Source organism: Hesperophylax consimilis, chromosome 7 (assembly GCF_061612785.1).
Source record: "Hesperophylax consimilis isolate HC1 chromosome 7, BYU_Hcon_1.0, whole genome shotgun sequence".
Taxonomy (NCBI): domain Eukaryota; kingdom Metazoa; phylum Arthropoda; class Insecta; order Trichoptera; family Limnephilidae; genus Hesperophylax; species Hesperophylax consimilis.
The window spans coordinates 21314822-21339257 of record NC_142842.1 but is presented as its reverse complement, the minus strand read 5'-3'; the positions used below and the strand labels follow the sequence as shown (position 1 = coordinate 21339257).

Below are 24436 nucleotides of genomic sequence, written 5' to 3'. Positions count from 1 at the left end.
CCTTTGAGTGTGTGTATGTCCATGAATATATTACCCGTATTATATTTATCTATCTGTGTATTTTGTGTCTTTGTTTTGTCATTAGTAATGTCATTCTTCTATCTCTATTTTCTATATTGTAGTTTAATGTTATATTTGTGCTTTAGTGTTGTACATAATTATTTTTGTGAAAATGACCTGATAACAAATTGCTTTGGCAGTTTAGCGGGTATTTGTTATGTTGAAAAAAATCAAAAAAATGCTTGGGATCACTCCAATAAATTATATTATTTTATGAGGTCAGGAGTCATGAAGGAGGTTTTTAATAGCTAAAACCTTTTAAATTTTCAAATACCAACAATATAAATCGTTTTATCATCGGAAGACACCTTTTTATGAATTATTTACAATTTGATAAACTGCAAAGAAACACATACAAACCAATAGTAAAATAATATATTTATTAAAAACCAACTTGTTATTTATGACCCTTTATAATAACTTATGAGAAGGTTATGTGATAACAAATTCGGGTCCTAACTGTTAGCGGTTAAAAACAAATTCTCCAACACGGGATCATTAATCCAACAACCAATAATTATTCCTCCATCAAATTTACCTATGCAGGTATTTGTGGGTGTGAGTATTTAATTCAAGCCTTCATCGACGCAGTAAGTGACAATTAATTAATTTGTCTCGCAGGCTTAATCTTTTCGTGACGGCAAACTTACACTCCATGGTCCGACTGATCCGGCCCGATGGACCACACGCGGAGGTAAATATTTTTTAAAGCCAATCTGTCACTGTGACAGAAACAAACATATCACTGTGACAACTCAATCTACAAATAAAGTTTTTTTTCCGTTTCTCCGAAATTTATGGGAATCTTGTTACACGCTTGTTAGTATCTTGATGACATTGATTAAAGGCAGACAGGATTGGCTTTACAGGTAAAAGAAATGACATTAATTATACAATTTAAAACGTATTGATACTAATGTTTTTTTAACTCTTTCAATACAAATGACAGTGGTCTGTGCTGATGGTTTTATGCTCGTGAATCGATTAAAGATATGTACTGCTCTTTACTCTATTCCAGAATAAACAGGTTATACTTTGTATGATAAGTACATGTTTTTTACTTTATATTATTTACAATATACAGTACGTACACTTTGTTTATAAAACTGTGTATTTCGGAGTGTATAACTCAGAATTTCCTGCCTTAAAAAAATATTTCAAGAATCAAAATAGTTTTATAATAAAATAACGAACATAACATATTAACTGCTAATTAAAATACCACAAAAACTTATTTTTCCAGAATTTTTTTTAATGGCTAGTCAATAATATAGATACCTACTATAACCACTCTATAAGTAAAATCATTTACCTAGCTACCAGCATACATAACATGAGGTTTGTCGGCTTTTAATCAGTTGGTTCAATATTTTTCTAGTGGTGGGTTCATCTAATACATTCTTTACCATAGGTTGCTAGTTACTTTGTTTATTTGAATATCTAATTGATATGCTATATATCAAGAGAACATGACAGAATAGTGATAGACTATTGAAACACAAGAGTAAACGTCTCTTTACACACTTACGAATTCGAGTAATTTCTTATCTCTATAGGCAGGTATAAAAAAGTGTAGGAAAATTGTCAAATATTTAAAAAAAGTAATTTAATATATTTTAAAATAGTAATGATGCAAGAGTTTCAAGTGTCGGAACCTTTTCGACTACGGCATTCATATTTGCGGAGTATTTTAAAACTGTGAGAAGCAGAGAGAAGACGGAGAACTGATAGACGAAGAACATATTATAGATAAACAAATAATACCTACTGGTCCTTTCATTTTCATGGTACAAATATGTATGAAATTATATTTACGCTTTCGAAGGGTTTGAACTCTTAAATTTTACCTGTTTTCTCTAATCTATCGGACGAAATGAGTTCGATGCTCACGATGGATACTGACTTTTCGAGTGATCTATATCCTGATGGATGTGATGCTCGGCTATCTATAGGACGAAATGAGTTTGATGCTCACAAAGGATACCGACTTTTCGAGTGATCTATATCCTGATAGATGTGATGCTCGGCTATCTATCGAACGAAATGAGTTCGATGCTCACGATGGATACTGACTTTTCGAGTGATCTATATCCTGATGGATGTGATGCTCGGCTATCTATCGGACGGAATGAGTTTGATGCTCACAATGGATACCGACTTTTCGAGTGATCTGTATCCTGATGGATGTGATGCTCGCTTATCTATCAGACGGAATTAGTTCGATGTTCACGATGGATACCGACTTTACGAGTGATCGATATCCTGATAGATGTGGTGCACGGCTATATATCAGGCGGAATGAGTTCGATACTCGCAATTGATACTGACATCACCGACTCAGTTTTCACAACAAGTTACGCTAAAATTGAAAAAAAGTATTTCTCTTAAAAATTACCACTGGAAAGAATAGCTAATTCAAAGTTTTTATTATAAAAAAATAAAAAAAAATCGTTACATATCACTTTACCATCAGTAACAAAAGTTTTCATTTACCAAAAAGTCTTTACTTACCACAAGCAACTAACATCTCCCACACTTTTTGTATGTAATTTGTTAGTCGTAATAAGCGTCGAAGTAATTTGACTGAAGGTCGTTATTTACAGCAAACGTTTTCTACTAAAAAAGTTATAAATTACACGCCTCGAAGTGGTATTTTTATTAACACTTGCAAAATGATTAAACCGGCTTTTTGAGATGCTTTCAATTATTTTTTCAACTGCTCTCACGCTTACGAACATAAGGCGGAAGTCACAATTATAAAACAAATAAAACTCTCCAAATTAGCGAACGTTCTCTAAATACCTGAACGCAATCTTCAAAACAAGTGTTAGATATTTAAAAACATATAAATTACTTTATTCCCGCCGTAAAACATTCGCGGTTCATGCTTCGGGCTACTGTATTTATATTTCTTGGACCAACGCAAACGTGACGAAGTTAATTGCCGAGTATTAATTTGAACGCCGGTACAATGTTTGACAAATTATTCAATTTAGGCCCAATAAATTATTATATGTCTCTTCATGAAATGAAATTATTGACGGGTGATACATTTTTAATCATCAGTCGTTTAAATTCTATCAGACCAATTTGAAATGCGGGTTTGGGTATAGCCGCCCCGGAAACCCTTTATTGAATAACCAATACCTCTGTCATAGGTCACCCCAAGTGGTTCGCTTCGTTTGGTGATTAGCAGGGGTGGCCGGGTTCATCGGGTGAGGTGTGTTGAGGATGAGCCTACCCACCAGCTGCGTGGCGTGGCAGCTGAGAGGCTGGTTTGGAGATATCCTTTGATCTCTCCAACTAGTCTCTCTACCAATCGCTTTGCGCCGCAGTAGGAGGGATATGTTCATATGTCCGTCATTCCTCGACAAACTGATCCCTAGATTTTTACCAAACCCTCATACCTTTTACCTTCCCAGAACTTCCTAAATTTACTTATTTTCCTTAAAATGAACCCCCACACAGCATCCCAAAAGACGACAAAAGCCCCTGAGGGAAATTATTTTCCTCACGAGTTTCTGTGTGGGATTGATGTAAAAAAAGTCTTCTTTTACAAAAAATGGTGATTTATTAGACCGACTGTCCAAATATGTTTTATTGATTTAAAATTTTTGTTTTATTTATTTAAAAAAACAATAAACGGCTCTAATCGGTGTTCTAGGTACCTAGGTATTTTTAAACTTCAAAGTTCGTGGTGGAAAAGATATTGCTATCTGAAAAGAGTTGCGTTTACCTAAAAATAGAGAAAGAAAAATCTGCACGAATTACACCACGATCATTTTTACAGCTTCAGGTATATGGATTTTCTGCTTAGTTAATTCTTTATTAAATCATAAGTAGATAACTATATTTTAGAGAATATTGTAACACTTACAAATTAATGTGCTGATATATGACAGTCTCTGTAGCGAGGGGAAAGGCTCTCGACTAGCAATTCGAAGGTGGCGGGTTCAAATCTCGACGTGCTTAAATAAAATGTTATTTGATGAAATTGCGTTATTTCACAATTTATTAATAAAAATATATTATTTAGTATACTTGCGGCACGTTCTAATGTGGAATATACTCTCAGTATCGCCCTGGGGAGAGACCACCATTCACAATTGAAACATGGCTTGAAATAGTATTATCCGTGTTTGATGACCAGATCTGAATAGCCAGGTACTACCCTACCTTCTTCTTCCCCAAATCCTTCAACTCCCCACTACCTACAGCCTCACAACATACCCCGATTAGGGATGCCATAGTCTTACTGGCTCCAGACGGTTTGGAGCAATTAGATCTCTTCTCATAAAAAAAAATTAGTTGTTACTTATTTCTTAATTCATATGAAGAAAAGTTTATTTTTTAAAGTTATTTAAATTTAATCAAAAGACTTTAAGAAAGATTAATTATCGGGTTGTTTGACATATGGTGTGATTTACGTGTTGGTATAAATAAATAATAACATATTATCTTGATCTATTTAAAATGATCCATATAATTTCTCCACCTTGTTCTTGAAATACTGTTTGATTTATGTGCAAACATTACTGTTCCGGTAATGTTATATTATTCGAATGTTATTCATAGAAAGTGCTTAGATATCCAACGGTGATCATCGAACTGAAGAGATTGAAGAACATGGTTAAACTTCAGTGTTTAATTAAACTGAAACAGTTTTTCAAAAAGATCAATAAGAAATACATATTTATACCTAATGCTTATAGAAAGGATTAAATAATTTGTAATTATTGTTGACAATTTTATCGATTTTCAAATGCCTTGCCGGAGGGCTGCTCTACTAATTGAGCTAATAAGATCCTATTTCCTTCGGTCATATTAAACTGTATCATACTTCGAATAAGAACTTCCAATATTATCTTCATTTTATCACCGCATATTTTTATTAGCTGCTATCTTTATATATGATCTCAAGATTCAACTCGAACAAAATGTAATCTAGACAGTTTCTTGGATAAATATACGATATTTTTTGTATTTAAATGTGCGACATACATTGACTTTCTGCAAGTTTGGGATGAATGTTTATTATTTAAATTTGGTATTTTTATTCATTCAGTAAATTCAAAAATAAAATAAAATAATACTAATCAAGTATTACTGAAACTCTAAAATGTTGAGAAATTTTACAAAGCTGTTTTTTTTGTTGTTTTTTTTAATAAACTAACTAAGTGATAACAACTTAAGTCCATTAAAATAATATAAACAATGCCTTTCGCTTTTCAGCATAAGTAAAACATGTAAAATAAGGTTAAACGTAAAAGGATTTCTCGCTTACCGTTGTTGGTTAAAAGAGTGATTAAAAAATATGTATAAAAAAATACTCTCTACATATAGAAACGGTTACAGAACAGTATAAAATTATGCAAAATATAGTCTAGCGAAACAACTTAACGCACAAAGGAAAAGTACATTTGATTTATTTTCGATTTTGTTTTCTTAGGATGACAGAAAAAATAAATGAAAAAAGTGGAATCTTTGAAGTAGAAATTAACCCACTTCCCCACATCTGATCGAGTTGAAACTTGACAGATAGAATCGTTGTCAATGACAATGCATTCTATCAACTGTTGAGGGCACTTATGCAGATTCCTATGAAATTGGATGACGTTATACAAAATTAAAGCAGTTAATTTATTAAATCAATCTCGGTACCATCCAATTAAAATTTGGATTAAGTGATAGATCAAATCAATCATTTTAGTCAATCCCTGGGGATGAAGGTTTAATCCTCAGGTAAACCAAAAAATTATGTTTTTTAAATACTTCTTTTAATAAAATAAAATAAAAACTATACAGTAAAAAACTTCGTTTTTCAGGGCTTAATTTTTTTATCTATCGTCTTTATTGCTTCGAATAAGTACTAAATAACTATACTAAATAACACATTTCATTATAATGAGTAATTTTTGTATTGAGACAGGGTTCACCGTAGTTTCGATGTATTGAGACAAGCTCGACCGTACTTTCGATATATTGAGACAGGCTCGACCGTATTTTCGATGGTTCTTTCGTCGTTAATCGATTTTCACTATTTAATACAAAGCTCGCTCAAAATTTATCGCCTCATAAAATACAGTAAAAGGCACTAACATTTAGCATCGTTTAAGGTCGATAGTTAAACAAATCTCTATGCAGTTTGACGAGCCAGAGCGATTAGAAATCCGTGGGAAATGCTTCATGTGTCGAATGATACCCCGAGAATCATTGCTATTAATCATAATCAATGTTTTAATAATGAATAGTAATGATCTGTTTCTAATTGCTGCTACTGCAATTCAATTATAATTATAGATAATTCTTTTAACACACTTTAACTGAGGGTTTTAGTAATAATTTGGGGTTCCCCTTTAACCGATTATTTCTGATTCAAACATTTTATTTATAAACAAAATGGCACTGAATTATTTTTTGCATAAAAATATTTTTTTTAAATGAATCAAACATGGAAATCAGTTATATCCAGAAAATGAGCTTATTGGGAAACAAAATACTATTGAATTGTGATAACAGAGTTACTGTAAATTATTTAAAGTATTTTCTACGAGAAGACATATCAGTCCAAAGAACTTCAATAAATCCTAATTTCCCTCGTGAATAGTCTAAAAGTAAGCTTTTGATTTTTGTCATTAAGTAGGGACCAAAATTGTTGTATTTACTGCTACGCTAATGACGAAATTATTTATTAACTTGAGAATTATGAATACCTACCTTAGTACTATTGTGTTTTACATATGTTTTTGTAATTTATTTAATTACAAGAGAACACCATACTTTGAAAATAATGGTTGCAGCTTTGCCAATTGCAAATGTAAATATATTCCCTCCCTTTACTAATACGTATTACGTAAATTAAAAGCAGCAGGCGTTGAATATCATACATACGTAAGATGGAACGCCTAGGGAAAGGATATTATACAAAACAAAACGGCTAAAAGAAACATTATCGTTATTTTATTCGTTACAAACCAGTAAAAGGAAACTCTTTTAAAAAAGATATCCTCTCTTCATAAAATTCTTCACAGCCTTTAGAGCCAATTCACAGCTAAGTGTCCATTATCTCATCAAGTTTTTTAAAACCCTTTCCGACGACTTGCCATTCTGCCTGGCGCCATTTAATAAACCTAGCAGCAAGACAAACAACCCAGAGAAAACTAGGCATCCGAGTAATCGTTCTCGAAGAAACATAAATAACTGAACGCCATTATATTAATTATTGTGTAATCCTGTCTAAGCCTGGAACAAAGTAACTACATCTTACGTATATACTAGTAAAAAGGGACCCAAAAGTCCTCATTCAATTTCCTATTGCATCAACTTTGTAATTAAAAAATTATACACACAATTATTTCATGGTTTGTCAACGATAATTCTGTTTCTGTTTACTAAACAAGTGTCAAAGATTTGGACAATTTTTAAGAGTCTAAGATATTTCCATTTTCAAGAAAACGTTTTTACTTATTTCTAGATATGCTAACATAATATTACAGGTTTTCCGTCTCTCCCATAAAAAAATAATCTATTTGAAACCAAGATAAATGACCCACTGTACAATGTTTTATTTTTTATTAGTCAAACTTTCGTTCACAATATTAACAATAACTCAGGATTTATATTGGGTTACTTTGTATCTTCTGAACTGCTCTTCCATTAAAAGCATTTGCTTGTGGATGGAAGAGGAGTGTATATTTGAAGAATAAAAATAGTTTAACTAAAAATATATTATGGTATATCTGTATACCGACTTTTAGAATATATTATGTTATATTTAGATTAAAACTGGGGACTGGTGAGAATGCGAAAGTCGTGAAAAGACGAACCACTAAAATTTAACATATCGACCATCTATCGCTTTACATTGTTGTAGACGCTAACTTATGCACACGCTTCGTCATAGCTATAGGCTGACCTTTACCCACGGAATTTTATGCTAATCTTTGCTTAAAGCCAATCTTATAAAGCAATAAAACCATATTTGAAACGAAATAATAAGTTCAGAATGCAAGCGGAACACGATACACAATGATGGAAAAATCATTTTTTTAACCTTACTGTTCCAATTGAATGAAAATGAGTTTATTTAATTTTTTTTCAAAAGGGTAACAGCACCTAACAAAGTATCTCCGATTGATATTTAATAATACTTATTTGTGATACCTTTGAATATAATGATAACCTCTTACAATTTATTTAACAAAAATGGCTGCCCAAGTTGCCGCATTAAGAGTAAACTACAAGCCAAAAATGTGTTTGATCTTGGTATATCTTATATCGTAGGTAATAGGCATTAAAATCGCTTGACAAACGGAGTCTAGAAACGTTCGAGTCAAAACAAAAAACTGGTTTTTATTTATTTTGTAAATAATTTTTTAAAGAAAGCAAAAAATGTAATCAAGTGAAATTGTCACGGATAATCTTAGCTATAATACAGTATTTTTTAAAAGTTGATTCCTTTATGCTTTCATACATTTCTATTGAAAAAAATATTTTTTAGTAGTTTGCATTTATATTTTTTTATTGAGTAACTTCATTTTGTATTTGTATTCTACTCAAACGAAGCGATGAAGAACTTTCAATTCATCTAAAGCATATTTTTTTGGTATTGATAATGTACACCAATTCGTTATAAAGATTAATCAAAATATTGATTTGGCATTGACTTCGTCTTAAGGCAAAACACTGCGAAGTAAATCAAAACCATGTGTTTTTGTTTGAAAATTTGATTGCTTGGAAATATTTTCGAAGTTTTAATTAAATACTGCTAGTAGATCACATCTTGGCATTAAAAATAATCGAGCAGTCTTTTTAGAAGCCCAAAAAATATATCAGGCCTATAAAAATTGCTTTAATGTTCAAAATTTTCTACTTACAAACTTGTTTTCGGTTATGGTTTTATAGCATAATGTGACGAATTAAGCTTATTAGAAAATGATCATGAAACATTTAAATCCTGAACTTCGCAAAATAAAATAAAACACACTCTTTGACGATGTTTTTTCTGCATAAAACAAAAACTGGTGTTAAGCGGGAATTTAAACATTATCGCCATCTACACAAGGAGTGTTAGGGCCCGTTCCCACTTCCGTTTTCAAATGGGGGCGGGTCCCGTTTTAAAATCGGATGCCCTAGTGGCTGTAGTGGATGTATGGAGCTGTTCACACTTGTCCGACACGATTTGAAAACGGATCCGACATTTTTTGTCGGATGGCTCGCCTACGCAGCGCGTCCGTTTTCAAATCGTGTCGGCACACGCTCGCTCATAGTGTTGTATGGAGCTGTTCACACTTGCCGTCCAGTCGTTCCGGCAGAGTCCCCGCCAAACCCCGACCCCTCCCCGCCCGCTCCCTGTCGCAAGGAAGCAGGCACACTGCGTGCTTGTATTTGGTTATTTTGTTAAGTAAATAAATCAAAACTACAATAATGGATAAGGAAATAAATCCCGAAAATTTAATACCACTGGTCGAAGAAAGAGTATGGTAATATTTTATCTTTAACTAAATAAAAACAAAACACTTGGTGTACACAACTTTTGTACATCAAAATTTTTATGTTATTTTATTTAAGTTTACTTTTTTTTAAATTTTAAAGCTTTAATGAGATGCACGGAAGAGCGTATTAGTTAAATAAACACATAATAAAAAATATTTGAGTGTTTATTGTTTTCTTACTTTAAAATATCGATAGCCTTTCTTCAGGACAAATGCACTTTCTCAATTTTGTATTTTGATATGTTAAGCTCTCTGAAACTCATTCCAGTAGATGGTTAAAGGAAGTGATAGACATTCTCTTAAGCCATTAAGCGCCCTTGAGGTGATTTTTCATGGTGAAAACGGCGCTATATAAATAATCCATTCATTATTATTCTAAAATAATTAAAGAACTTTAGTTCATCACTTCTTAACTCACCAATTAACACTTGGAAAATTCCTACAGAAAATCATTCGGCTATGATTGGGTGTACTCAAAATTTTCTTTTCACTTTTTTCCTTCTATTTAATAAGTACCACATGACAACAAGAGCTTCATCGTCGTCCATTGCGCACCATTACTGAATAATGAGCAAATAACATGTTTTTGGTGAATCGACAATTATTTTTTTTCGTAGAGTATGGTCCGTTTTTAAAACGGTAGTGTGAACAGGGCCATTGGCCGTCCGTTTTGAAAACGGGACCCGCCTCCGATTTGAAAACGGAAGTGGGAACGGGCCCTAAGGGCCCGTTCCCACTTCCGTTTTCAAATCGGGGGCGGGTCCCGTTTTAAAATCGGATGCCCTAGTGGCTGTAGTGGATGTATGGAGCTGTTCACACTTGTCCGACACGATTTGAAAACGGATCCGACATTTTTTGTCGGATGGCTCGCCTACGCAGCGCGTCCGTTTTCAAATCGTGTCGGCACACGCTCGCTCATAGTGTTGTATGGAGCTGTTCTTACTGTTAGCAGCACGATATCAGACCATATTTTTAGAATATAAGAAGTTCATATGTTTTTGGTAATACGAGTATCTAGTAGGTATAAGGAGACCAAAAACATTAACTAACAAATAATATTAGTATAACTTTACTGAATAAATGCAAATTTATTAGGTATACAAGGTGTGCGGAAACTCGTAGTACAAGCAAGAAACTGGCGAATCTACATCACATTCGGAATAGATTTTGTGCTTTAACTTTTTGTATAATATGAACTTTCATTTGAGGAATGAATAGGGTTCGAACTACACATATTTGCCGAAAAAAAAGGAACAACGTAAAAAAGTTTTTTGTGTTCTCTATGTGATACCTATAGATTTAGAATTTTCCCGCTTGTACTACATGTTTCCGAACACCGTGTACACAAAAAATAGTAATGTACGTATTATCTATGTAATAAATTTAAATATTTAAACACGCGACTTCAATAATTAGAAATAAGCATCTCCACAGTAGTCGATGCGAGAAATGTTTCTGTGACTTAAGCCGGTTTATTCATGAGCTTAAAAAAATCGAACAGATATGTAGATGCCTACATTAAAAAGGCCTTACCTCCAATAATGTGGAGCAGTGCTAAGAAAAAATCTTGGGACCCACCCACGGGAGTTTTTTTTAACTATTACTTGTCGGTGGTAGATGATATTTTATCCCACGGTAACTTCCTTATTGTTGGTTATGTTTATACCGAAAATTTGGTTTGACCTATCGACGACTATTCAGCAGGTGAATGAGGATTGAATCTAAATCGTACTCATTACGGTGAGCACTCATTTAAAAATAGATTTATAAATAAGCAAGCGATGAATATCCAATGTTATTAGAGTACTATATAAACCTCTTGGTAATCTATATAAATAAATAAAAATGTAAATCTGAGTTTATTCAAAATGATAAATCTCCGTAAGTTCTTGAACGATTATTTTGTAATTTTGACACAATGTTGCATTCGAATACGTGTGTGTTTTATTTATGTAGATATATTATAAAGATGTCACCTGAGACAGGTAAAAATATGCTTTAAAAAAAACAGCGCCATCTGTTGGACGTCAGATGAAAACGCGCTATTTTTTCTCTTTATGCACAGACCGATTGAGCCATAGCAACACATGGCGGGGTACAGCTAGTATTTAATAATAAACAAATTTAATGTTGAATTTTCAACTAAAATATGAATTACAATCGTCTATGAGCGTCAGTCAGTTAACCACAATACAATATAATATCTTTCTGGATTTTTGAAGAAGAAAAGTAGAATATTTTATAGCAGAAATATGAAAATAATTTAAATTTAACAATACAAATATAAAATACATAAATAAGAACCATTTTAACACTACGTATTTATTGCCTTGCCTTTAGAATATCAACCACACCCCATATGTTAAAAAACTTGTTACACCAATATTGAAAAATGTGTACGTATTTAAATATAAATTTTTGAAGTTCTCACAATAATTATTGGTTTGCACCTATATGTATCGAATCCAAGGATGGAATCAATGTAAGTATGGATAATTGCTTATCAGTAAAAAATCACAATTATGAATAATATTGGTAGGTATGTGACAAAATATAGGTAATTTACAATAATACAAATTACGTATCAGGATTCGAAGGAGACAGGCCCTTGTATTTCCTACGACCCGTAGGGAAACTGGAGCTTTGGGATATTTCAACAGTGGAACACTTAATTGAACAATAATAATTTGCTTGCAAGACCTTAATAAGACAATTAAAGTGAAAAGTTGTAAGCTTTGAAAGGTCGTGCATTAATTTTACTATCGAAACTAAATTTTTCTAATACATTGTTAAATTGAAGTGTGCACGGTAAAATACGCTTGATAAAAGGTTAACAATGATATTGTTATAATAATTATCAGTCATCACCTACGCACTATTACCATAAACCTACCCACATAGTCAGGCTTACGATTTCTGTATTACCTTTCAAATTATAAGCGACCATATCCCGTGTAAACGAAAACAAAATCCAACCGCGTTATTACGAATTAGTTTCATCCGTAAAATATTTACAGTTCCATAAAAATAATACGAAAGTAACTAAGTATCTCCCTGTCAGTAGATAATTTATGATTATTGATTCAGATGACCATATTGGCTGGCGGCGGCATAAATAATAGCTTTAATCAGAGCATCTTGAGTAATGGAAGACTAATTTGTCTTCCGACACCGACAAGTGGTGTTTTGTTGTTCCTAAGGCAATCGACAAAGAAACAAATTGCCGGCCATGACGTCTCAATACGCACTACTTTGAAAATATTTTCAATACGATATTTTCAAAACGTTATAGAAAAAAAGGCCATTTTGTTTTCATATTACTATAAGTATTACACCACCCTTTTTAATTTTTATGTGAAACCGCACAAGAGTCCCAACTGCTCCTAAACGTCTGGTGCCAGTAAGGCTATGTCTGGCATATCCCAATTGTGGTATTTTGTGAGGCTGAAGGTGATGGGGAGTTGAAAGAGATGGGAGGGGGGGGGAAGGTGGGGAAGTACTTGGCTATTTAAATCTGGTAACCAAACACAAAGTCGTTTCAAGAACCGTTGCAATTCTGAATGGTGGTCGTACACGAGGGCGAAACTGAGAGTATATTCCAATTTTTTCGCATCTTTTTATCAATCAGTTTAATCTTTGGTTTCTATAATAATACATATTTTATAATTTTTTTTCCATACTGTTTGAACATTCTCATTTCCCCACCCGTTACATTTCAGGGCATTACTTTTTACATCATTAATAGTAATTTATTCAAATTTTGTTCAACAGTTTGCTTACAGTGAGGACTGAGATTCCTTGCCAGAGAGTGTAGATTTACGCCTTTGACCTACACGGAGTTTATTTATAAACTCTCAGGAACGAATTAAATGTAGCAATTTTTATCTATCAACCTCGCATGCATTATCTTCTTGTCCTTATGAAACTCGCAAATTCTCGCGAAACTATAGTAAAACCTTTTAACAGGAAAGTGTCCTCTTTAATTTTTTCAATAATGTATTATTTATATTTAAAACCAGATGAAAAAATAATATATATTATTGATTCCACGGATATAACTGGGAAAAACATTCATTCAATGAAATAAAAAAATATAAAAGTTGTTGAAAAAACTGATCATTAAAAACGTCGAGAAATGTCGCGGAAGAAGACGCATGGCTTATTCAAACTATTCGCTTCGTGATTTATACTTTGAAATATATCCAACTAATATATCACCACGTGCACAAAATGGATCAAAAACTGTATTTTTGGCTATAAAATCGTGGTCGTTAAAAGTAATAAAAGCGGAATTTTTTATGTATTTGGATGGTGTTCAAAATAATAGCGTTAGATTCAAATATTAACTTTTTATGCTCGCTTTAAATAATAGTGGATTCATACGGTTTTGCTGCTTCTATAGGCTAGGCTAGACAGTAGACAGTGACTCTTTTACTAAAGTGTTTATCACTAATAAATAAAATTCCATATATAAAATAAGTGTATTCGACTTAAAACATATTTTCATAACCTAACTACTCTCTACTCAACCTAGATTTGAGTTTCATCCAACAAAAACACAATTTGTGACGTTAAGGTGTTAAGCTGGTATAAACAATGAAAATGATGCTGTGAGATTCGACTTTATTATTTAAAAAATAGTTTTATCTTTATCGTCATCAAAGTATCAAGCTATTGATGGAATTATCTAAACGCGATAGTATTTTGCAACAATGTTTTACCAATTTTCATTGATCACTACTGATGATATTATTAATCCATATCTGTCTATTTGCTAAGTGTGCAACTATTTATAAACAAATATTTTATCTTTATGCCGTAAAAACTAACAAACTTATAACATAAGTCAATACGTGTATTATACGCTCTAATCGGTTATGCGAACCCCCGAAGCTAAGATCAGAGCTTTGATGACCCTCTATTTATTTTTATATCGATCGTATTTTAAAGATGGCAATCAACACAATTACCCTTCATATCCTTCAGATTTAAAATTTTCATTGGATTATAATCAGAGATTATTTATTACAAAATCCATCCGGAGAACCATTACTTTCCATCTACTTTAAAAATTTTGCGGTAATAATGATTTAACGTTTTGGAAGAACGTTGTTGATCCATTTCCACGAGGGAACATTAACATTTGGTTTCATGTTGTTCTATTAAGACATTAACCTCCCACAAAGGCATTGAGGAGGAGGTGATTTCCTTGCCAAGGCCCCAGGGTAGCAGAAATGACCGACGCATATTTCCAGCAGTCGTGAGAGCGATCTTACGTTCGACCCAGACTACTTGGTATCCATTTACTTTCTCGCACTCCTGTACTCCTGGTTATAATATTAAGCGAACTACTAACTGTCCAAAGTGCTAAAGACGTCAAAAAAGCATTTGAGAAGGTCGACAATGTATTTTATTTTTAAAAAATCAGTGACATCGGTGTCTTTTAAGGCTAGCTACTTATACAATTGTCGTCAGTATGTTAATTTTTGACACCATCGTACAAATACAAAACAAATTCAGGAATTGAACCGAGCACCCTTCCTCTTTCTTTTATTGATCAACTACGTTGCCAAGACAATTAATCGCTCAAAATACCTCTCTTCGCCGATGATACCATATTTTTCGAAGCTTTTAAAAGTCACATCGATTCCAATCTTCTGAAGAATGATCTTGATTCTCTTGTCAAATGGTTGGAACTGAACAACTTACCCTTCAGAATTTATAAATGCAGTGACATCGCATTAAAAAGATCCAGACACACATTCTTGTTTCCTTACTACGTTAATAAAAAATAAATTTACACGCAAAAATGTGATTCGAGACCTTGGTATGAATTTCGAAGTAAATCTCTCTTTCAAATCCCACTTATCAGATTGTCTCCTGCGCTAGCAAAATGTCTGGATTTGCCCTCCGTAACGCGAGAACATATTATAACATGAAGCACCTGTTCGCAGTATCATGAAATATAGCTTAATTATTTGGGCCCTTTCTGAACAAAACCATATCCTAGAAATAGAAAGAGTACAAAAGAGCTATTTGCGTACTAGGAGGAAATATATAAATAAATATTTTCATATTTAAAGTTTTTTTAAATTAATAAACTATATGTAACCCACCGATTTTGAAAGAGGTTAGCCTATATCTGGCTAACAAGCGTACTCGTAGGAGATCCCATGCTCGTGTTTATGCTCCGAAAGTTAGGACTTCTGCCTATTGGATTGCGCCAATCAACAGAGCGACTCAACTGCTGAACAATATTTCATCGACCGTTGATATTTTCATCGTTACTTACAGACAGTTGAGCAACTATCTTTTGACGCATGTCACAAAATAGTGCAACTGCCTAAATGTCCTTTTTATACTTACTTGTTCATGAAATTTGTAATCTTCTCCTTAAAATATTGGTGTACAACAGTTTTATGGAGAACACGATGAAATAAATTAAATAAAAACGTGCTGTCAATATCCCAGCTCATTTCAAATACAACGGTCTTAATGTAGCACATGTGTTATTTATTAAACTGCACAAAAGCTCACCTTGACAAAAGCTTTTTTTTATTTTACGATGTAAAACTAACCAGGCGATAATTTCATAATATATTTGTGACAAACAAAAGATTTTTTACCGTTTCAAGTTGTCAAATTTTTTTTATGAATAAATTTAACAATATCAAAATTAGGAGATTATGAGTTCAATTGGAAATCACATAATATACGCATATGATTCAATACAAGTTCTCACCATTTAAACACCATAGTTTTCATGCGCATGAATTTTTCATATTCAATAGAATAAAATGCAACGACGAAAATTATGAACTTTTGGAGCATCCTTTTATGATATTGTCGATATTGAGATGTTTCAAAGAACAGGTCCTAAGTATTTTGAAAAACATTAAAGATTTTATTTTGATATTAACATACATTAACATGGCCATCATGTTGCTGATTGCATCTAGATCAGATCAGATGAAGCATGATGATGAAAATAAATAATTTATCACTAGAATCTTGAAGTCGCACCCTTAGGGTGTCGAGATTTTGCTCACGAGACTGGTATGTACTTGCAGTGTTCAGTGACGTGCTGAAAGTAAAAATATATAGCATTGGTATAATATTTCATAAATATATTTTTATTTAACATATGCAAACATAGCCCCAGTTTCTATTAAGGGTATTTTTTTACATTGAAACGTTTCTATAAACAGTATTATATAAATTCATAAGATTGGGTGACGTCTTCTCAAGAAAATATTTAAATTGTTTTATTAGACACACTTTGACGGCATCAATGAATGAGTGGTTACTATCCTAGGGTGAAGATAAGGAAGTCGTGGGTTCTAATCCCGGCGTGCGCAAGTAAATTTTAGTTTATTTTACATTTGTGAAAGACCATCATTTAGAATCGATAGTTGCTTGAAATGTCTTTAGCCGTGTTCAATGACTAGATTTGAATGGCCAGGTACTACACTACCTTTCTCTTTCCCATCTCCGTCCTCCCCCCAAGACGTTCAGCCTCACAACAGACTTCAATTGGGGGAACCATGTCCTCACTTTTTCCGCTCGGTTGCGAGTAGTTGAGACTCTTGAGCTTTTAAATGTGATAGTGAAATGATACTGCGAACTTAATTTTATCACCAGACTTAAAGAAAATAATACCAATGGGCCAAAAGCTACACTTATTTCCAAGCGGGGCTGTTGTTTTGCGTACACAGCAAAATTAAAACTGCTTGACTGTAACTCACGTAGATATAATCTACGTTAATTTACTTACAAGTTTATTAAAAATAAATTAAATCAGGTCATTTTGATTTTCTTTTACGCCAATGGTGTGAAGATCCTTATTATGTATATTCCTCTCAGTAATTTACATCGTTTCATTACTAACCCATTAATATATGTTTTACAAACATTTTTATTTTAGGAATTAAGTTTACTCATATAAATTACACTTGTTCGACATGCACTTTAGTAATCTTACTTTGTTTTTTATTCCGTATAATTATTTATTTTTTACCTACTGATGGATTTTAATTTTAACAAACGGAGAAAACTTACCGTTAAAAAATATTGCTAATTAATTAAGAATCTCTTCAAATTATTCGTGATCCAGTAAAAAACGGTATAGCAGGCCGTTAACGAATATATTAATAAGTTTCCCGATAAACCATTGGTAAAATACAAATAAATAGTCAGAATGTCGGATTCGTTAAAAAAAATTACAATTTTTGCATTTTGTCATTACATATTATTAAGAAAAACGCAGGTAGATGAACTTATTACGAATCCACTAAAAATTTATCAGAAATCGGCCTGCAGTGCCACTTTTAACGGATTTACAATAAAGTGGAGAGATTTTTAATAAAATAGCAATACTCATTTTTCTCAGTGCACTTCGTCTAGTTTCAACACGCAAAACGATGGAATACCATAACCTACAACTATGCCACAAACGGTGACCGGATAAATCATCAAACTGATAATTCATCACATCTTTAAAAAGTTATATAAAGTTATGGAAAGTGATGAAACAAAAACTTTATTAACTGGGTTAAGTAGGTGAGGTTAGGTTAGGTTAAAAAAATAATTTTTCTATCGTTTTTAATGACTTTTTATCACTTTTTAAAAGTGTGTTGAATAGTCACTGTGTTGAGTTAGCATGGAACCGCCACAAACTTATCATATAAGTAGAAACATGATATTTTATTACCAAAATAAGTATCTTCCGGATAAATAACATTTTAAATGGCGTTACTCTCTAAAAGTACTCAATTAATTATCTTGCTCGTATCATTATGTAATAATAATAAGTATAAGAGCCTTATGTGTTATATTACGAGTGTTTTGTTCGCAGATATAAACATGTCCTTATTCTTGTTAATTATCGAATAAAAAATATTTTTAATCGATTGTGATAATTAACGCAGTGTCCATAGGATGCCTTCTCGTGTTTTATTGCCCCAGCGATCTGAACTTAGAAGATTCTTCGTATTATTTCCCTTTGGCGGCTTGCGGATGATTGCCCTTATAATAATAGTAATGCTGCTGGTGGCAAGTCTTTAAGGTTTATCTAATTACAGTGAATTAATACAGGAAAGCGTTAATCCTGCGCAAACCGCCCTCAATGACGTATTGCATTACGTTGGGTGGTACCTAAATAATTACTTCATTTGAATTCAACCTTACTTTGAGGCTGCATATATGTGCATTATTTAGTTAATCAATGTAATATTTAACCATCAAAGAAGATAATATTAATAAGTCTAAAAAACAGAGCAAAGATACATAAAACTTTTAAAAGGTAACGGTCGCAACTGGGGATCGAATCCAGGACCTGTCTTACCGGGAAAACACTATAACGTCTTTAACCACTGAGCTATTGAAACCCGATTATTTATTATCGAACGCACATATTTTAATTATTTATTAACTGGCTGTACCCCGCCATGTCTTGCTGTTTCTCAGTCTGTCTATGTAGATAGAAAAACTGTAGCGCGTGTTGCTTTTACTTCCAACAGATGGCGCTATCTTTAAAAAAAGGATTTGTGTCCAACAAATGACGCTGTTTTTAAAAACACACGCGTATTCAAATGCAACGTTGTGTTGTGTCAAAATTTCGAAGTAATCGGTGAAGAAATTTCGGAGATTTAAGATTTTTAACCTGAAAATATTTGAAATCCTCCTATTACCATTATAGTAAGCCTAAGATTTTGCTCGTGAAATGAAGGAAGACTAAGCTTAGAAAAATGAATCTCCTACCAACAAACCAACTAACCGATCATGGTTTCATCATTTTGATTGGTATAACTATGATAATTATACATTTTACATAAATGGCGGACCAAACTAAACACACAGCGTATGACAAATAAATAAATTGTCATTAGATTTACACGTAGATTGAAAATTTCATACGTTTCACCCAGAAATACACAGATCAAGAAAGTAAAATACATGATAAGTTATAACGAACACTTTTGAATTGATAAATTTACAGCGCATAAAACGTAATGTTTTTTTTTCAAGTGTAACCATATTTCATACAAGATACTTAGCGGGTAAAGCAATTAAAAGGCACAGTACCTTGCATCCTTCGCACGTAAAGGCTCCAAAATGAAAGCCTGCTGCAGGCTCCCCGCACACCTTGCACTGCTGATTCATCTGAAACAATTAAGGGTAAGTCAGTAATCACTTTTAAATTTACACAGGTAATCAATTTTTCCGTTATTACTATATGGAGTTAGTTAGTTTTCGACACCGCTAATCAATTTATTACATCCGTTTAAAAATAGTAATTAAAAATGTTATTATCCACTCGATTGATTTTTGGCATATTATGCCGAGCTTGCAAAAACCTCTTGACTGATCGCACGCCATAATATGCCATTTAATGGAATAATACCAGTGATAATTCTAAACGCGTAATAACTGAAATTTTATTTATAATTACTAGTTTTAATACGATTTAGACATTTAAATGTGGAACAATAGAATTAATTTCTGTTGAAAATTTAAGCAATATCCTGGATTTCATCTCGATAAATAATTATTATGAATGCAATATTGCGTTTATATTCAGAGTCGTAGTTTATGATGGCGAATTGTTAATTACATCTTTTAATATATTCTGCTGAATTAAAAAAACCTTTTTAAAATTATTAGTCTTTTTAATTGCTTTTCAACTACCTACTGAAGATTTAATAATGTTTATCAAAAGATTTAAATTGATTAAACAATCAATTCATAACGTTAAGCGTTTTTCTTAACAAAGATGAATGGGCACAGGTAATCTCATTTTCAAAACCTAAATATACTGCTTGGCATGTTCCGGACTCATAAACATAACAATTTATTGCGTCTTGGTCCATTTAGCGCATGCATCGATCGAATCCCTCAGCTTATAATTGACCATTCACTTATTTTAAGAAGAAATTATACAAGTTGTTTTGCTGATAAAGTCGTAAACATGGAGATCCGGAAATTGAATTTAACCGAATATACGATAAGAGGTGAAATCCTTTCCATTTGTTACTTGCCAATGTTACGCATTAGTATTTGAAATCAGAAACCAGTACTTTAAATATCTACGTAGAATCTTTAACTAATTGTATCAGTGTTTAATAAAATTAATTATGTATGAGATCTCAAAACATCCCTTTATCATATACTTCGATGGATTGAAAACCACTTCTTATATCAAACTATGATAATTGTATTCTCTATTTTCAATTGTTCGTTTGAAAAAGCTAATATTCACTTCAATAATAAAAGATTTACTAATTAAGTTATTCCATAAAAAAATAGCATTTTATGTCTTCGACTTAAGAATTTGAAACCAGAATTGATTAATATTTTTTAAAAATGAAATAATCTAAAATCAGTGAAGATTTGTACATTGTTGAAAAAATGAGAGCACAAGCTGATGACTCTTTCAACGAAAATTTTTTTCGGTGGCTTATTAAGTGTATTAATTTAATGAGAATGACCCAAACAGAGTCAACGAAGAAATAACCCTTCAAAGTTATTGAAAAATGGAATATAAATCCTCCTTAATCTTTTAAAGCTACCATTATATTTGCTCTCATAAGGAATAAAAATTAAACTTTACGATAGCCAGAGGTTCTCGATAATCCGTGAAGAAAGTCATACAATTTGTGGTAATTTTCCTTATTACATGGTATTACCTTATAAGGAATGAAGTTTTCTCTTTTCGATGGTAAACTAAAAATAGAACGTAGTATAGATGGGTACATTGCAATAGTAATAGCTCGTACATTATTTGTTAGAAGAAGAATTAAATTTTGTCATTGAATGTTCATTTTATTATAAAGACGTAAAATTCTTGATCCAGACATTTATATATATCAATTGCATTAGTAAAGGTAATAAGTATTCAATATAGGTAATTTTTCAGTTCCTCAAAGCGTGATATATAATCATTCGCAGTCATTCGTTGGAACTACCCCTGAAATTTTACGATCACAAATCGTCACATCCATGGTAAAATTGCCAATCTACAAAAAATCAATTTTTCAGGAGAGTAAAAAAAACGTCTTTTTAAATATTTTTATTTATTTTATATGTCATATGCGCAAGTCGTTTGTTGTCTATTTTATTGATAATTCATATTTTACACCATGGTAATAGTTTTTATCTATTTTTTTAATGAATTTACGGTTGATTCGAATGACACGTGTATAATCAATGTTCGCAAATTTGACAAGTTTGTTAACTCCCTATACGCTGGAGACAGAATTTTGTTAATTTGCCACTGTGCGAATCATCAAATAGAGATTTATTTTTCATCAAAAAGTTATTTTCACGTAAATTGCAGATTCGCAACTTTAGCATGGAGGTGACAATATCACAGGTGTGCGATTTCATTTCTATCGTGAAGCTTTTGAAATATATATTAAAAGATATACAATATGGGTTCTCCTGTTACCTATCCAAGTGGAATTAGTTGGATGAACTCTATAATTTGTTTCTCTAAATACAACGAAATTAATGTTCAATAATGATTGATATCTTTTGGAAGCACTTAGACGCTCTTGAAAGCACTGGTTCACACTCTTCACAAAAGTAACTACATATTCATAACAGCAAACCGTAACAAATTTCGCCCGAAATTATAAAAATGTTGCAAGTTACGTTATAATCAAGATGATTATTTAATTATGGATGCTCAGAATTGTTGCACCCAATGTGCATTGCCATAATTGTGTGCATTTTATATAAACATATATTTTAGGTTTCACACTGCCTTCAAATTTAAGGCTGTTGCATGTTTGCAACTCAAACATGGGTGCCATAATGTCTAAATTACTGGGAATAAAGCGTGTGTGAATTGGTGCTACCTATGTTTTACGCATCAGGAAATACTCATAATATTAAAAATGCTTATTTGTTTAAGGGAGGTAATTTATTTAATGCATCTGCGTGCATCGTTGGTCAATGGGTCCCGCCCAGTTGAATTTCACAGCCCGAATTCCGCTCTCAAGATAAAATAAACATAATATTAAAAACGCTATCAAAATTGGCCGTCAAAGATATTTTCAAGTTAACTTTGGCAGACTTTATGATGTTCGTTAATACTTGTATATTCAATTATAATTTTATTAATGCCCCGTTGGACTTTTATTATGTGAACATTTATTACGTTTGTATTATTATTAAGTAAGTTTAAACAGGGTAAGTAGGCATATCTAGCAATAGTATCATAAGTACAAAAATATTTTTTTTATTGTTTATATCGTCGTGGTTTATTGCAGAGTATGGAACAATCAAGTTACCTAAGTACCTCCAAATGTTGCAACCATAAGTACGTAGTAAAAATCAATCAAGATATATTATAATAAAACTTATACAAATTACATTAGTAGTACTACTTTGAATATTGAATTTTAATAATTAACAATGCGACGGTAAGCAAAACAAAATAAGGCATATTAATGGACATATAATAAAAAAGATATTATTTTAAAGCAATAATTATTTGCCTGAAACACGGATCGGATTGGTAAATCCCCTGACCGGCAATTAGAAGGCTGCGGGTTCAATTTTTTCAATTGTAGAGGTGTTTCAGGCTAATATTATTGCTTAAAAATAATATGCTATCCTTTGTGTTATGCATGAAAAATCTGATAATATTATTACTCCAGCGTCTGGACGGTGTAGGCCCTGTGATTGGTCAAATTCAAATTGTGTTTAAATAAGACTTTAAAGATTAAGACACCATTTCATACTGAAATAGAATCGCCACATGTAATACGATATTTCTTAAAAAATATCGTTTCTGCTCCTACAATTTTTGGATAATATCGAAGAAAATATGTCTTAGAAAGTTCATAATCCATTGGATTAATTACATTACAGTGAAAATTATCCACAATTACGTGATTACGTTTGACGTTTGACGAAAAAAGCAGGCGTTAATTCAATATGGCCGATTCCCGATACGCATCGCGGCTAGGTGGCCGACAGAGCGCCCCTCTGGCGGTGAAGAAACGAATCAAATGACTGGCGCGTATATTTAAATATGCAAAATTACTTGAACATCAAGCATTTAATAATAAGATTTCTTCTGGAAGTTTAGTTCTACTTTGCAATGGCATTTTTCATTATTATTTATAATTTTTTTTTTTGCTTATTAATTACATCTGATTTTATATTGACATGTTTTCTAATTTCTAAAATTTCTAAATTATTTATTTGCGATGCTTTAATCCTGAGTGAAGTATTTTAAGACCTGAATTTTTATCGAAAGTGTGATTCAAAAGATGATTTGCAAACTCATATTCACTATTTCCATTTAGAACCCTGAGATATTTTTTAGTTCTGACTTCAAAGTTTCTATTGGTTCTACCTTTGTAAAATAAATTACAAATCCAGCCCAATTGAGTTTATAAACTCCTGATTTTTTTGTTTGATTTTCGCAATCTATATTATTAAGAATATATTTATTCATTCTGTTATTAGTGTAAAACGCCGGTTGAATAGTACCAGGAATGTTTATATATATCATTTTAGAAGTGTCGTTATCCACAAACAGAATTCTACGCCATTGTTTATTTATATCTTAAGAACTAGGGTAAAAATACCGTTTGAAGATAATATGTTTAATTATTTTATTTAGTATTTCAACTATCAATTTATTAGAATAACCGTTATTAAATGTTATTTGTCTTATGAATATATTGTTTTATGGTTATATGCAAAAAAAAATTTCAGGTCTTAAAATACTTCACACAGGATATAAAGCATCACAAATAAATAATTTCGAAATTTTAGAAATAAGAGAACATGTTTATAAAAGTAGATGTAATTAACAAGAATTTTTTTTTATAAACTCTCTTTTAAATATTTTCCCACTTAACTGGTCT

The 24436-nt window shown here is 32.1% G+C and overlaps 1 protein-coding gene across 1 annotated transcript in view; it reads right to left on the bottom strand.

Annotated features, from left to right (window-relative positions):
• Nucleotides 1-24436, bottom strand: part of LOC149422472 (uncharacterized) — a 212033-nt gene that overhangs the window by 112024 nt on the left and 75573 nt on the right. Inside the window, exon 2 of the mRNA XM_089633303.1 lies at nucleotides 19638-19715. Within this exon, the coding sequence (XP_089489429.1) occupies nucleotides 19638-19715 (78 nt within the window). The remainder of the gene's footprint in view (nucleotides 1-19637; nucleotides 19716-24436) is intronic.